Genomic DNA, 14,281 nt, shown 5'->3' on the forward strand with positions numbered 1-14,281 from the left:
TGTTCTTAATCCAAAAAAAAAAAAAAAAAAGGAGGTAGACTGTATATCTTTTTTTGTTTATTCCTGTTCAACTGTGCCTTACCCCCTAATAAAAATATCAAAACAAAAAAAAAAGTTTTTAGGACTTAAGGCTGCTAAATCATGCAAGAGTTGTTACTTTTTTCTTTTTAATAAACAGTTTGGACCAGGAGCACATTTCTAGTGCTGAAATGCTATCATTTGTTTAGTTTTTGATGGGTTTTTTTTGTGTCCTCAGGCTTATCCAGAATATTTGATCACCTACCAAATCGTGAAGCCGGAGAGTTTGGCCACGCCTGCTGCCACAGCCGAGCAGAAGTCCTAAAACGCCGTCCCGGCTGGATCTGACACCGGGCAGAACATAGTGGACAAGAGCTGCTGTCTGAACAGACTAAAGCTCAATCATCAAGTGTTTCAAAGCTCAGAACTGATCTTGGGGTGCGTTACGTCACTTCTCGGCAGAGGTGAAATTACCCCTGGAAACATTCAATGCGTCTAAACAGAATAAACAGAAAAAGGATGGAGAGGAGGTTTTGGGAGGGTTTGGTACTCTTTCAGTCTGAAGCTGTAGAAAGCAAAAATCCACCCTTAATTCATCTAATTTTGAGGGGAAACAGATACAAGTCAGATAATGTTTCTGGATTTGTACCAACAAGCTTTTTCCAGCTTGTTTTAAAAGTTAAAACAGGTACAAGAGAGCACAGTTACAAGCCAAACCAATTGCTCATGTATCCTACCCTCCTGATTTAAATGGGTTGTTTTGATGCCATGTCCTCTTTTGCCTTTATGCATCATCCACAACAACAAAACATCCCCAGGGCTGCTTTGAAAAGCAGCGATTGTCATACTGAGAGAACAGAAATCTGAAGCATTTAATGTTGCAGTTTGACACATTTTCGCACAGCGAGGCTGATGTAAACAAGGCACAGAAGAAGAAACCGTGAAATGAGTGTGAACACAGATAAGTCAAAGAGATTACCGGAGACTAAGTATGCCCAGGAGCTAGACTTGTAGTCAAGACCGCCTGAACCGTGACCAAGACACGACCAAGACCAGAGAGTACCGTGACCAAGACACTACCAAGACCAGAGAGTATCAAGACCAAGACTGACCGAGTGAAGACCAAGACTAGTTCAGCTCGAGACCCAGACCAAAACAAAAGACTAGTTATTTTGTCATCTTGCGTGAGTTGTAGAACATCAGCACCATCCTGCTTCAGCTGCTTAGTTTACATATGAGGTTGTATTCAACTGCAGCTCAATAACACAGAGAAGTGGATGATGATGTGTAAACTCACTATAAATGATTTCATCAATTGAGATCAGATATGTGTGGCGACTGCACCACCGCTATTTCTACACTATTGGAGGATTGACTCCAGTGCTTTTAAGGATTTACATTACTATTAACTAGTCCCAAAGTCATCTAGCAAAATAACAAGCTTCCAACACCCGCCTCCACCTCAGAAAAGTCTAATGAATAGTAAATGTTACTGATTTAAATTGTACTTAATTTGTAGATGAAACGTGGATTTTAAATATTAATGATACACACAATTATCGACTTGAAATTGCATTATTTACCATTATATTAGCCAAATGACACTGTTTATCGGCAAACACAAAATCAAATGCAAAATACAACTAGTTTACAAAACTGTACATTAACAAGAGGAAGAACTGGTGATCACCAGATTCTGTCACCTTGGTGTACAACGGCATCTCAATTATCCAAGTCCGAGACAAGACCAAGACCAATAACTGTCGAGACCGAATCAAGACCAAGACCAAAGACTGTTGAGGCCGTGACAAGACCAACACCACAAAAAAGAGGCCTGGAGACCAGTCGAGACCAATACCGGTCTCGAGAAACTACAAGTCTACCAGGAGCCAGTAAGCAGAAGTATAACAGGACACCATGAGACCACAATCCAGCGCTGCCACAGCATCCACACTTTCCACTACAGTCAAAACGAGGACCAACCATGTTCTGGGGCAAACATTCGGACCAAACGTGCTCATAGTTGCTGCTGCCTTCCTTTGTACACGTCTCATGTTGTTTTTGCTTGTTTTAGGAAGCAAGAAACACTGCTGGGTGTTTTTAAATCCTACACAACCTAAACACATTTCCTCATTCATATAGAAAGTTATTTTTTACGACACCCCCCCTCCCCCACACCCCCACAGCAGTTCAGATATAGGATACCAACACAGATTCAGTCCAAGACTACAGTTAACTATACTGTCATGAAGGTTTTACCATGATGCTGTTCAGCTGTAGGTCATCATTCATAGAGGTGCTTCTGTTATTTTACTTGTCTCTATTTGCACCACTTGCATAAGGGTTTTGCAGACTTTTGAAGCTATTGAGGTGCGTTTGCTTTAACTAATACTGAAAAGTGAACGTAAAACACTTTGACATGCCCTCAGCAGCACCAGCAAGTGTTTTAACTGCACTGCGGAGTTTTTGCTGCAAATTTATGACTCTAATATGTGGCCACATAAGCCAGAAAGAATGATGGATATTAAGTGATCACTTCCTGCCATCACAGGGTTGAATTGAATGTATGGACTGAAAATCAACTAACTTGGTAAGGGGGAAAAGAAAAAAAAAAGATTTTTCTTTTCAATCATATCAATTGCAGATACAAATTTCCGGTGCCTCCCCTGCTACTCTCATCTACACGTGCAGAATTTATGTTTATCTTTATGTTTTTCAGACGTCTGGTTGTTTACAAGAACCTGCTGCCTTTTTTGTGTCATTTGGCTGTAACTGTTAGCGCCCTCTGGTGGTGCAACAGGCTAACCGCTTGGCACAATATCTAGAGTGAAAGGGTCAATTTTCAATCAAGCATTTTAGGAAGGTATTAATGTCAGGACTCAATCCTGCAAACCTGTGCATTTCAGAGGCAGATTTCATTTTCTGCCTGTGAGCTGATAAGGTTGTGTGTGTGTGTGTGTGTGTGTGTGTGTGTGTGTGTGTGTGTGTGTGTGTGTGTGTGTGTGTGTGTGTGTGTGTGTGTGTGTGTGTGTGTGTGTGTGTGTGTGTGTGTGTGTGTGTGTGAGACTGTGTTTCACTCCAGCATTAAGCAGTTGTGAATATTTAAGCTTTGTCACTCTATTTTAGTGAGCCATTCCGTAGGCTGGTCACAGCCTGCACAAATATATTTATATTTCTACAACTGGTTCTTTGCAGAATTAGAAGGATGGTAGAAGAGGGTTATGGATACTTTGTACATAAAATCTTAAAAACGTTCCTGGTCACTACTCCAAAAGATCTCACAGCAGCAAGATGAGCACTCCTCACAGTACATGGTTTACTTTAAACTTCAGTTTGTGGTTGTTTTCTTACCACAGTGACCATATTTTTCTGTCAATACTTTATCGTTTACAGTTATTTTGGGGTACAACACATGGGACCATGTCAGTACATTTGCTTCTGAGTCAGTCCTCTTATCACATGTCAAATGAAATCATATAAACCATTTTTAATTTTCTTTAATCTTATTAAAAGATGACCGTAACTGATTTTAACAACGAAAATTTTGCCTTGAAAGCACTAGAAAAGTTATGTGGGTTATTAAGTTAACAAAGTCAAGAAGGTTGAGCCTTTTTCTACCTTTAATGGCACTGTTGCGCTGATGTTAGGACCTCTCATCAGCCTTTTCCATTCGCTCTGCCCTCTAAGCGGGTACATAGTAAATATTTCTCTCCATAATAAAAACTATTTGAGTGAGGGCACGTTTCAGTACATTTTGAATTGGTGCATCCACGCAGGACAGATTAAATGTGAATGAAGTAGAGGACAGAACAAATAGGGATTAAGGAAGAAATGAGAAACCTAATAAGCCTGAAATGAGATTGTCACAGGATAAGGTTTTTAAGTGGAACATAAAAGTCGCAGTACCTCTTCTGACCACATGGGGGCATGTAGTTCTGCTGTATGGTCAAAGATCCACTGACGTTACTATGCTACTGAGTGAGGGTGAGCCAGCATGTCTGGTAATACCCATGTTTCCCACTAGAGGTCCCACTGACCAGGAGCTGACACATGGACTTTCTTGTGATGTGCTGCCCCTTGTGGGCAAGAGGGGTATTGATACATAGGTTGCCTTCAAAGGTGATTAAACTACACTCACAGTGGGTAACGCTCACTTTATCTCAGTTTTTTTAGGGAGCATCAGAAAATGTAACTTTGCTTTTGCTTATGATCTTTGCTGGTCACTCTGGGACAGTGATTTCAGATCACTGTTGTGGATAAAATAGATCAGGTTTATCGGCCACAACCACGTTCAGGCAAATGTATCCCCAAACTGTGGGCTTTGATTTAAATTGGACTGTAAAAAGTAACTTCAAATGGGCCTTTTTAATGGGTCTTAAATGGGTGATTTGTTTGTTTTTTCCATTGGAAAAAGTTTTAAAGACGTGTTTTCTTTTATTTTTATGATAAATATTTGCTTTGTAATTTAACTGGTCTGTCTTTATTGATTTGTCTCAAAGGCCAATTAGCAGCATTGTTGCAAATAGGTTGGAGTGTGTCTGTGTGTGTCTAACATCAATCCATGCCTCACTTTGTTTTCAGCAGTTCTCTTTTATTTTGTTGTACAGATGGTTGTACAGAGCTGGTGAACAGCGATCATGTGGAACAGAGAAACATGTACAGGAAAAAAAAATAAAAATCCTGAATAAAACAACTTAAACTGTCTTTTCCTTTTGTTTACTTGTTTGCTTTTATTTAGTTGAGCTTCCAAGTTTGGGGACTAGTTACGAAAGAGGATGTGCTTCTTAAATGACATTTTCAATTAAAATCAATTCTCCCAAGTAATTTGTGTTGCAGCTATCAGCATTCTGGTTCTTGTTCACGTAGTTGTGGAGGACCAACCATGACATGACGGCCCTGTTAAATCAGCACTGCAACATTTTTTCATTTTCATTTTGTTCTTTATTTCATTCAAAAAAACAAACAATTTAATACAAACACAAATACAAATGTTCCTAACTTATGAATGAAAAGGGAGCAGAAAGAAGAATAATCTTATCTGATCTGCCCCTTTCACAAATAACATAAATTAAAAATAATAATAAAAAAACAACTAAGTGAATAAAAACAACTAAAATTAAATAAAATTAAAATAAAATTAAAATAAAATTTCCACCGCCTAGGGGTATGTCAATCAAACTCAACATTTTTCGTTATATTTCCTTAACATACAGGTTTTAATTGTTCTTTTGAATGTAATGTTTGATTGGGATTCTTTGTTTTCTTTATCCAGATTGTTCCATAAACTGATTCCTTTCACAGAAACACAACGTTCCATCAATTTTGTCCTGCATCTTGGTTTTATAAAAATCTGTTCCTTTTAAGTTTCCTTAAATCCCAGCTTCATGAAATTTTAATATGTTGAAGTCCACAGCGTGCCGAGTCGGGAAACATTTGTACGATGTCTCTACGATAACCTGTTGCCTAGCAACAAGCGTCCAAAGTCAAATGGAAAAAAAAAAAAAAAAAAAGAAAGGTAAATATCGCAAAAACTGTACTAATTGGCATAATGAGGTTGTACGGTCCGTTTGTGCCAATTGGGCCGAGTGTTTGAAAGTTTGAACCATGTCTCTACGATAAAGTTCGGCAGATATCTGCTTGGGTGGCATGTTGTCACTGAGGGAGGTCTAGTGGTTGAGCTGCTGCAGGTTTTCAAGTAGCCAACCTCCAGAGATCTACCAGTCCAGTGTCAACATCGCAAACCCCCACAGATCATTTCCAGCCTGCAGTTACTACCCTCACAACACGTTTAGATGTTGTCACACAACCATTAGACATCACACACTGTCACAGCCTGGCTCTTACAGCCATGACAAGGAGGGAAACACACCATGATAATGAATAACAAAATGCTTTTTATTAACTCAAATAGGAACAAAAATATATTAAAAGATGCATAAACTAAACAAAAGGATAACAGGTAGGCTGCCACATCACTGGCCAGGTGCCTGCAGGTGAAGAGAGAGAGAAGAGACAGAATAAATAACAGGCTTGGATTTAAAGACTGGTGGACACCGGGCCCAGGTGTCACCAGTTGGCACTGATTACCACTCTGCTGGTCTGGTAAGAGTAGTAGTACAGCAGCAAATCTAGTGAAAATTGGCGTTTTAGTTCAGATGTTCGGCTCAAGCTAGCAGCCATCTTTGAAGGAGTGCAAATGTGACATCACTCACGGGTTCCTTCACAGACCCGCTCTGTTCTTCGCTGGTTTCATCAGATGCAGCTAGTTATCCACGATGCCAGAATAGGTGTAGGGGGGCAAAGGGCAGAGGCTTATTTCGTACTGGATGCTTAAACAAGTACGACTGATCAAAGCGACCGGTAGCTGTTTAAAAGTACCACTTGCAGGAGTAAAGCCGGTTGAGTTTTGTCACCTGTGACCACAACAAAGATGGCTGTGTGCTGCCCGGTGTATTTTAAAGCAAAAAATTATGTTATTTCTCTCAGAAAAGGGTTACTTAATCCATATTTGGTATAGATAATTAACTGTTGCTAGAAATAAGCGTTTATTCTAATGTGACTTTTCTGATTTAGCGTAGATCTGGCAAGTGATTTGAGCCACAACAAGAAAACCTGAGAAATGAAGGATCTAAATATGTGCACCCATTTGATCCAGTAGATGCAGACTTCATGCTCACCCCCAGCGTCTGAACCCAACCTTAAATGCATAGCTTAACTCCATTCTTGCGCATGTGTGTGTGTTATATACATATGTATGTTTGCAAACCTTTTCTTCCATCTTTTTTAAATAGGAAAGTGCTTTCTCTGTTCTCCGAGACACCAAGTTAATTCGAGCCTGAGGAAGAAATTGACATTCTGTTCAAATCCTTCAAACAAAGCCACAGGAACAGGTACAAACATTTACTTTGGTTCAGGACGGTTTAAAGAGAAAAGTAACTCTGTCACTACAGGTGAGTTAATTTTATCAACTTAAGTAATGATTATGAAGTCTCTATCTCTCATACTTTCTATTATGCAGATTAATAAATAAAGCAGCTACTTAAGAGTGAGACATGACTAACAAATTCTGGCATAATGAAGAAATGCAGGGAGACAAAACGAGGAAAGAGAACAAAAGTAAATAATGTGGAGAGGAAAACAGCATTCTCTTCACCTGGAGCATGTTGGCACATTTTGCCATTCTTTCTTCAATCTCCTTAAGCTCTTCCACGAAACTCTGCATTTGGGTCTCCTTGCAGAGCAGAGCTTTGTGCAACTCCTCCTTAATCAGCTTTTGAACCTGCACACACACCCAAACACACGCGTGAAGGTTTGATCGGACAAACAGACGATTAAAGTTTTGTGCATAACAACCAAGACGATTCGTCCAGGTCCAGCCAGTTTAGTCTGTTATTTATACTTGTGAAAAAAAAGAATAGTATAAGTTAAATTTAAGATGGAAAGCACTTACCTGAATACCTGTAATCAAAGATCATAATTAGAGCTCAAACAATTGAAAGGTATTGAGGCACTTGCATGCATAAAGCACCTACAGAAAGCCCCAGTTTCTTAGCGACCAAGGTTTCTAGAGAGGTCAAAAACAATGCTTTTTAATATGCAGACCTGGATGCACGCCGAGTCTTTCTACCCGTCTCAATGGAGCTTTCGGCCTCTTACTGGAACACCATTCCCGACTGTTGTGGTCTAATTTCAAGCCCTGAAGCAATGTCCATAAGCTCCATACGTCAGACTGACTGCCAAGGATATATATCTAAATACTAAAAATTATAGTTACAATTAGTGTATTTTTCCCACCCCCCACTTTGGCCAAATATGTTGGAGCCTCTGAAAACAGGCACTTTGGTGTAAATCCTAATTTTTCTGCAAAACATGAGTGTATACTCTAATGGTAATTGTACTGAAGATGTTTGAGACTGGGGACGAGTGAGGGAGGGCAAGGAATGTAGCTCATATTACATTTTAAGGAAGCAAATTATTCTATAGAGCTTATATGCTGAAAATACAGAAAAAGAGACTACCAGTGAAATCAAAGCTCTACAGTATCTACAGCTGTGGCACAGCTTTGGTTTAACTTCCTAACAGAAATAAACGTCAGCTCTAAATACTGACACATTTCCATTTCTTAAATGATTTCATGACATCGGCACCCAAACTGATACTCCTCTGTCTTTGCAACATTTTTTTCCCACCAGAAGCCCCTCAAGCCCAAAGCAGAAGAATTTTCTGCCCACGTCTGAAGAGATTTGACAACACAAAGAGCCTTTGAGGCTGAAAGTTAAGAGGTCACATAAAACTGCTGCTCCAGTAGAGGCTGGTTTCAGAGACAAGTCAATCCCAGCACAACCAAATGCTCAAGCCGTAGTACAAAATACACAAATTTACCAACTGCTTCCAAGTATGGTTTGTGTGTCCATAACTGCAAATCAGAGAGAGAGAAAACCAGCAGGGTGAAAAACAGAGGTGGGTCTCTACAAAGAAGAAAAAAATGTTTAGCCAGCTAATTCAACTTTATTTTACTAAAATACATTTTTATCATACATTACAGCACTAACGTTTCAATTTAGTAACAAATTGACCTATTATTTTACCAAATGATTAGTTTCTGTGGTTGTGCACGACCGGTGTTGGAGTCGAGCAGGAGATGGAGCTGCTAATAAAACACCCTGTGGGTGAGAAAAAAAAAATCCTGTACCTGGGACGACTACAGTCAAAAAAAAAGAAAAAAGATGCAGTGTCTGTGTGGCGTTTCCTTGGCGATAAGACTGCATATCAATGTCACGATGGCCGTGTCACTGGTGCTTTCAAAGTTCTTCTCATTCTTGAAAATTTCTCAACTATCAACTATTCCATCTTTAAGATGTTTAAAATTCAAGTTTTTAACTGGTAGATTAATCAATGGATGGTAGATAGGTTATTCTATTTATTTATTTATTTAACAGTTCATTAGAGCTAGTTCAAAAATGCCAAACGAGCATTGAATCCAACTGTTACACATCAGAAGTTGAGAACTCAGTCGAAGGTAAGCTGCTACAAAATTCAGAAAGATGGTGGCGTGTTTCTGAGAGATCAGGTCCCGCACCTTCCACCAACTGCTGCTGCTAGCAGAGCTGTACACACGGATGAAAGAGGAGCTTTCACTGGAATATATCTGGAATATTTTAATCAAACATTATCACATCCTTTATGGCACTGAGAACTCTGTCAACTTGTGGGGGGAAAATGTATCTATTTTTCTTTTTTTTTATAAAATCTGCATGATGGCTTTATTACTGCAATTAAGTAATTTGCACAGAAAAATGCTTGAACTCCAGATACAAACATTTATAAATATAAGTGTGGGTAGAAAAAGGCAAAAAGAATCTCAAACATTTTCACTTACTTCTGATTTCTTCACACCACTGGCTTCCGCTTCACTGGCTTCAGCTTCACTGGCTTCAGCTTCACTGGCTTCAGCTTCAGCTGAAACTCCTGGATGGATCTCTCCAGCTGGATGGCTCTTCATTCTTTACCAAAACACATACAAACACACTCTCAAGAACTAAAACACTACTGTGAGGACGACATCTATTCATCCAAATGTAGGTTTTCAGGAGATTTTAGCTCCATCTCAATATAAATACCACCAAAATCAACTCCTAGTGATTTATAACTTATAATAAACAAACATGTTGAATGCTGAAATATCAAAGAAATGCAGCCATTTTCCTTTTTGCTTTGAACAGATAAACACGTGACGACAGAGATAACCTTTCTAATGAGTTGGCAGGGCTCAAAGTAAAAACAAATCCTGAGCCTGAACTTTTTTTTCCGGGAGCGGGGACACATGCGCTCGGCAATTTGGCAAGCAAAAAAAATGACATAATTTTAATATTATTTTCCTTTTCACTATGGATGCTTTTGATATCAAGTTTCGCTAGTTGTCATTGTGTTTGACGGGGTATAAGATGACCTACAATGACCTGCCACTGGAACAAGATTTTTTTGCTAGTAATGAGAAGATAAATCTTTTCTCACTGGCAGATTTTTTTACTTATTTCAAGTGAAAATTTACTTAAAAGGTGAAGATTGTCAAATAAGTTATTTTTCTGGTGATATTTTTCTGTGATGACTCTAAATGTTGAAATAGTAGTAATACCACATTCATTGATGAAATGACATAAGGGATGGAAAGGGGGTATGGCAGTTTTACAGGGGGGATGATTTTGACCGTTTTTATTTCAGGGGGGATGCCATCCCCCCCTCCCCCCAAATCTAAAACGTGTCCTTTGTTATGCATTGAATCTGTGACATGCTGGGAAAGCCCCAAATTATCCAGAAAATTTTAAAGTTCCTTAGCACACCCATCTTTGGGATTATCAACATGAATGTTAAAATCACCCACTAAAACAACACAGTCAAAATCAATGCACATAATTGACAGTAGTTTGGCAAACTCGTCAAAAAACCTTGCATCATATTTGGGGGGTCTGTAGATGGTCACTAAGATTGCTCGACAGGGGGATTTTAACTGAATGGCAACATATTCAAAGGAATCAAATTGACCATGAGACATTTTCTTGCATTGGAAGCTGTCCTTGAATAGAGTGGTAACTCCGCCTCCTCTCCTCTCCTTGCTTCACTAAAGAAACAAAAGTTCTGGGGTATTGACTCAATAAGAACTGCTGCACTATTATCCTGACTTAACCAAGTTTCAGTCAAAAACATAAAATCAAGGTTGCGCTCGTTAATAAAATCTTTGATTAAGAAAGATTTGCCAACCAGAGACCTGATATATAAAAGAGCTAAATATAAATCCTTAACAGGAGACACTGTTGAGTTTCGAGGATGACACGCTATACTCAACAGATTGGCAGATTTAATTGAACTTTTTAAATTTCTCACCAGTTTTCTGTTACCTATCATCACAGGGATAGAGAAAGAGATAGAGAGATAGATTGAAATCCATGGGGACCAGACTTTTCCTGGGACAGAACAATGTTAATATTCACATCACAGCCTGGACCCGGCACATATCAGACATCACTGATACGGTAGTTCAGAGGGGCGGTGACTTTTGGTTAGCCGCTGCTTCCGAGGTGGTGGTTTGGGAGGGGTTGGTTGATGTGGGGGGTTAAATAAAGGATTTTGGCATGGATATTAGCTGGATTCCAATATTTACAAGGTTCTTCATCCTGTGTATTTCAGAAGTGGGGAGTCCTGACTGCCCGGAGAGAGAAAGCTGGGTGGGCTCTGGGGGGGAGAGGGTTGGGTGTCTCCTTTTGGGGCTTGGGGAGACTCCCCTTGTTGGAGTGAGGATAAGGATGATGACCCTGCAGTTTCTCTCTGACTCTGTTCTCCGTGATCAGTCCTTATCTCAGCATTCTCACCACAGCGTCGTCTTATCGGTTGTTTTGGAACATCCTGCTTCTTGGTGTTCTTGATGGGGGCTGCTTGTTTGTGACGTAGATGATAAAAAATGTTGCTGGTTAGCAACTGTCCTCCTGGCTTGTTCAGACGAGAGTCACCTGCCTTAAAGAGATATCTGCGACCCCAAAAGATGTTGAAATTGTCAATAAAATTCATTGATTGAGCAGCACATGCATCTTTGAGCCATCTGTTAAGCATCATCAGCCTGCAGAATCTCGTATCTCCTTGCCGAACCATTGGTACAGGTCCACTGAAAAACACCTCAGTATTTAAGCATCCAGCTTTGTTCATCAGATCAGTGAAGTCTCGCTTTAATACCTCCGATTGTTGCTTCACAACATCAAGGGCTCCTGTGTGTATGATGAGAGCTTTGGCTGTCGGATGCTCCGCAGCAATGCTCCGGATCTTCTTTGTGATGTCAGACACCATGTCGTTGGTAAAACAGAGCACTTTTGTGTTTTTGCTGCAGAAGCATTTTATCTCATTCACAGCTCCGTCGCCCACTATCAGTGTACGACGGCCAGTTGTTAGCTCTAACTGTAGCCCTTTAGCAAGGGATTTAGCCTCATACCTGTCTCTGGAGCCGGAAGATGAGCCTTCTCTCAGGGAGCTCAGGGAGCCCTGTGTCTTGGGGTGATTTGCTCTTAGCTTTTGTTGTAGCCTTCTTTCTCTAACTGGGTACTGGGGTATAAGAGTTATTCCTGTGCGATGGTAGTGCAGGCCACTCGATGTCGTCCAAAGTCAGCTGGTGCTGGGTTCTGCCTGATAACCGTCTTCTCAGATCTGAGGCGATTTGTAGTGCTTTGGCTTCGCACCTGTCATGGTTTGGTTTTTTAAGGACCCAAGTGCAGGAGACAGAGGGAGGCTGGAGTTCTCAAAAACAAAAAGGGTTTTAATCCAAAAAGGCAAAGCAAAGCGCTGCAGAGCAGGATAAATACAAAAAACCAGGGTCAGGACAAAAACCACGAGGAGACATGGAGGAGAGAACAGTACGGACCGACAGGGAACCAAGGAATGACAAGACAAGATATACTGAAGGGATAACGAGACATGACGAGACACAGGTGCGGACACAATCAGGGCAGATGGGACACAGGCGGGGCAAGACAGAAACTGAAAGTTACAAACTGGGGGGAAGTGTCAAACCCTGACAGCACCAAGAGAGTTCCAGGGAGGACTTGTTGATTTATTGCCATTTATTCCCCGCTCCTGTTGTGTCTTGGTGGTGTTAGTTAGCTTTCTGTTAGCCTGCTCCTTTTCACTGTTTTGGGAAATCGTCAGAGTAGATTAATTCCCATATTGTCCATTTATCTCCCCATTCACTTCGAGCCTGTGAATTTTTGTTTCCAGTACTGCTATCTTCTGGAGCAGTTTGTGGAAATCATCCATGGAAAAGGAAAAGGGAGGCATTTTGCTGCTAGTTAGCTTCTGCTAGCTGCTGCTAGTTGAGCTCCTCAATCCCAGTCACGATAGCGCAGGCTTGTGCTGCTGATAAGCTACGCTCACAGAGTAGTAAAACGGTTTAAAATAAAAGTGGTAGTCTTCAGTAACAACATAAATTAAGCTCCCGGTGATAAGGTATCCAGGTCCTGCTTTCCAGAAATTGTTTTGCAGAAAAGAAAAGATTGCAGAGGAAAGAAGAAAAACAAAGCGGGGAGAGCGGAGAGTGAAGGGTCTGCACTCAGCGAGAGAGCAGGGGGACTCAGGGGAGCGAGGCGAGCAAATCGTTAAGCCAAAGTAAGAGAAGAGAGAGGGGTATATATAAAGTTATAACTTCATTTTTGTTAACAAAATGTCGTCTTAAGATGATTTTACCTTTACATTAATGGTAAAGTTTTGAAGATAGAACTTCTTCTAAAACCTCTGCAAACCTTTTTTAGGAAAAATTCACGTCAACCTTGTGGACTGAGGCAGGACCTGGTCTCTACTGTGGGATTTCACAAACCTCACATCCTAAAATCTTTTGATGAGGTAGTTTATGGTACATGCTGTCAGCTGACACCTTCTCCACGAGCAGCATCGGTAAAGATGCTGGAGGAGAGGAACATGATCATCTCAGCTCCTCTACGCTCCTCAGTGTCCAGGAGGGATCTGAGTGTGAGGTAGATGAGCATCCACCCCAGTACCTGGTTTGTGTGTAAACTGGGTCCAGGACTGGACTCTCCAAGGTCTAAGGTGTTTCAGTAATTAAGAGTCAATGATGATCTTTTGTCCTGGAGACAGAAACTAAGAGCAAACGTGTGATTAAATGGAGTGTAAATGTGAGTTGAGGGTGTGAGCTGAGCTGCAGCTCCATGACTCCATCTAGTGGTGGGATAGTAGAAGTGCAGCAGCTTCCTCACTGCAGTCGGACATGAAGCTGAAGAGAATATCAGTCAGAGCTGGTCGTTGTACATCTACAATGATGTGTGTTTCTTATGCAGATGAAGGTAGAAGGCGTGTGTGAACTGATGTGGATCCAGCAGCATGGATCAGTGTGAGGACAGAGAGGAGGGAGTCCTTCCCTGTAAAACCTCCCCGAGGGGAAAACCTGAGAGTCGGAGAGAAGAAGAGAGGTGAGATGATCACCTCTAACTGTCCATGACTCTTCTGCACGTCAGAATTCAGTCCTCACGTCACCAAACACCTTTATTACAGGAGACCTGGACCTGGACCTGGACCTGGACCTGGACCTGGACCTGGACCTGGACCCGGTCCCAACTGTGTGTCCTTGAAGAGTGATAGATCAAAGGATGTAATTTTTGATTTGAAAGATACCCGACATTCTCCCTCAGTGAGGTGAATTTTACATAAATGTTTCTGAAAATTGTGTTTTTATCGTAACATGATTATTTTAGTTTTAGAAATACGTGTTTTG

General features: G+C 40.7%; 1 protein-coding gene across 2 annotated transcripts in view; it reads left to right on the forward strand.

Annotated features, from left to right (window-relative positions):
- LOC133455366 (poly [ADP-ribose] polymerase tankyrase-1-like) overlaps positions 1-4,722 on the forward strand; it is a 108,567-nt gene extending 103,845 nt beyond the window's left edge. For both annotated transcript variants that reach the window (XM_061734355.1, XM_061734356.1), the window contains one exon: positions 257-4,722. In XM_061734355.1, coding sequence (XP_061590339.1) covers positions 257-343 — 87 coding nt within the window. In that variant the 3' untranslated portion in view covers positions 344-4,722. The remainder of the gene's footprint in view (positions 1-256) is intronic.
- The last annotated feature ends 9,559 nt before the right edge of the window (positions 4,723-14,281 follow it).

The sequence above is a fragment of the Cololabis saira genome, chromosome 11, assembly GCF_033807715.1.
Source record: "Cololabis saira isolate AMF1-May2022 chromosome 11, fColSai1.1, whole genome shotgun sequence".
Taxonomy (NCBI): domain Eukaryota; kingdom Metazoa; phylum Chordata; class Actinopteri; order Beloniformes; family Belonidae; genus Cololabis; species Cololabis saira.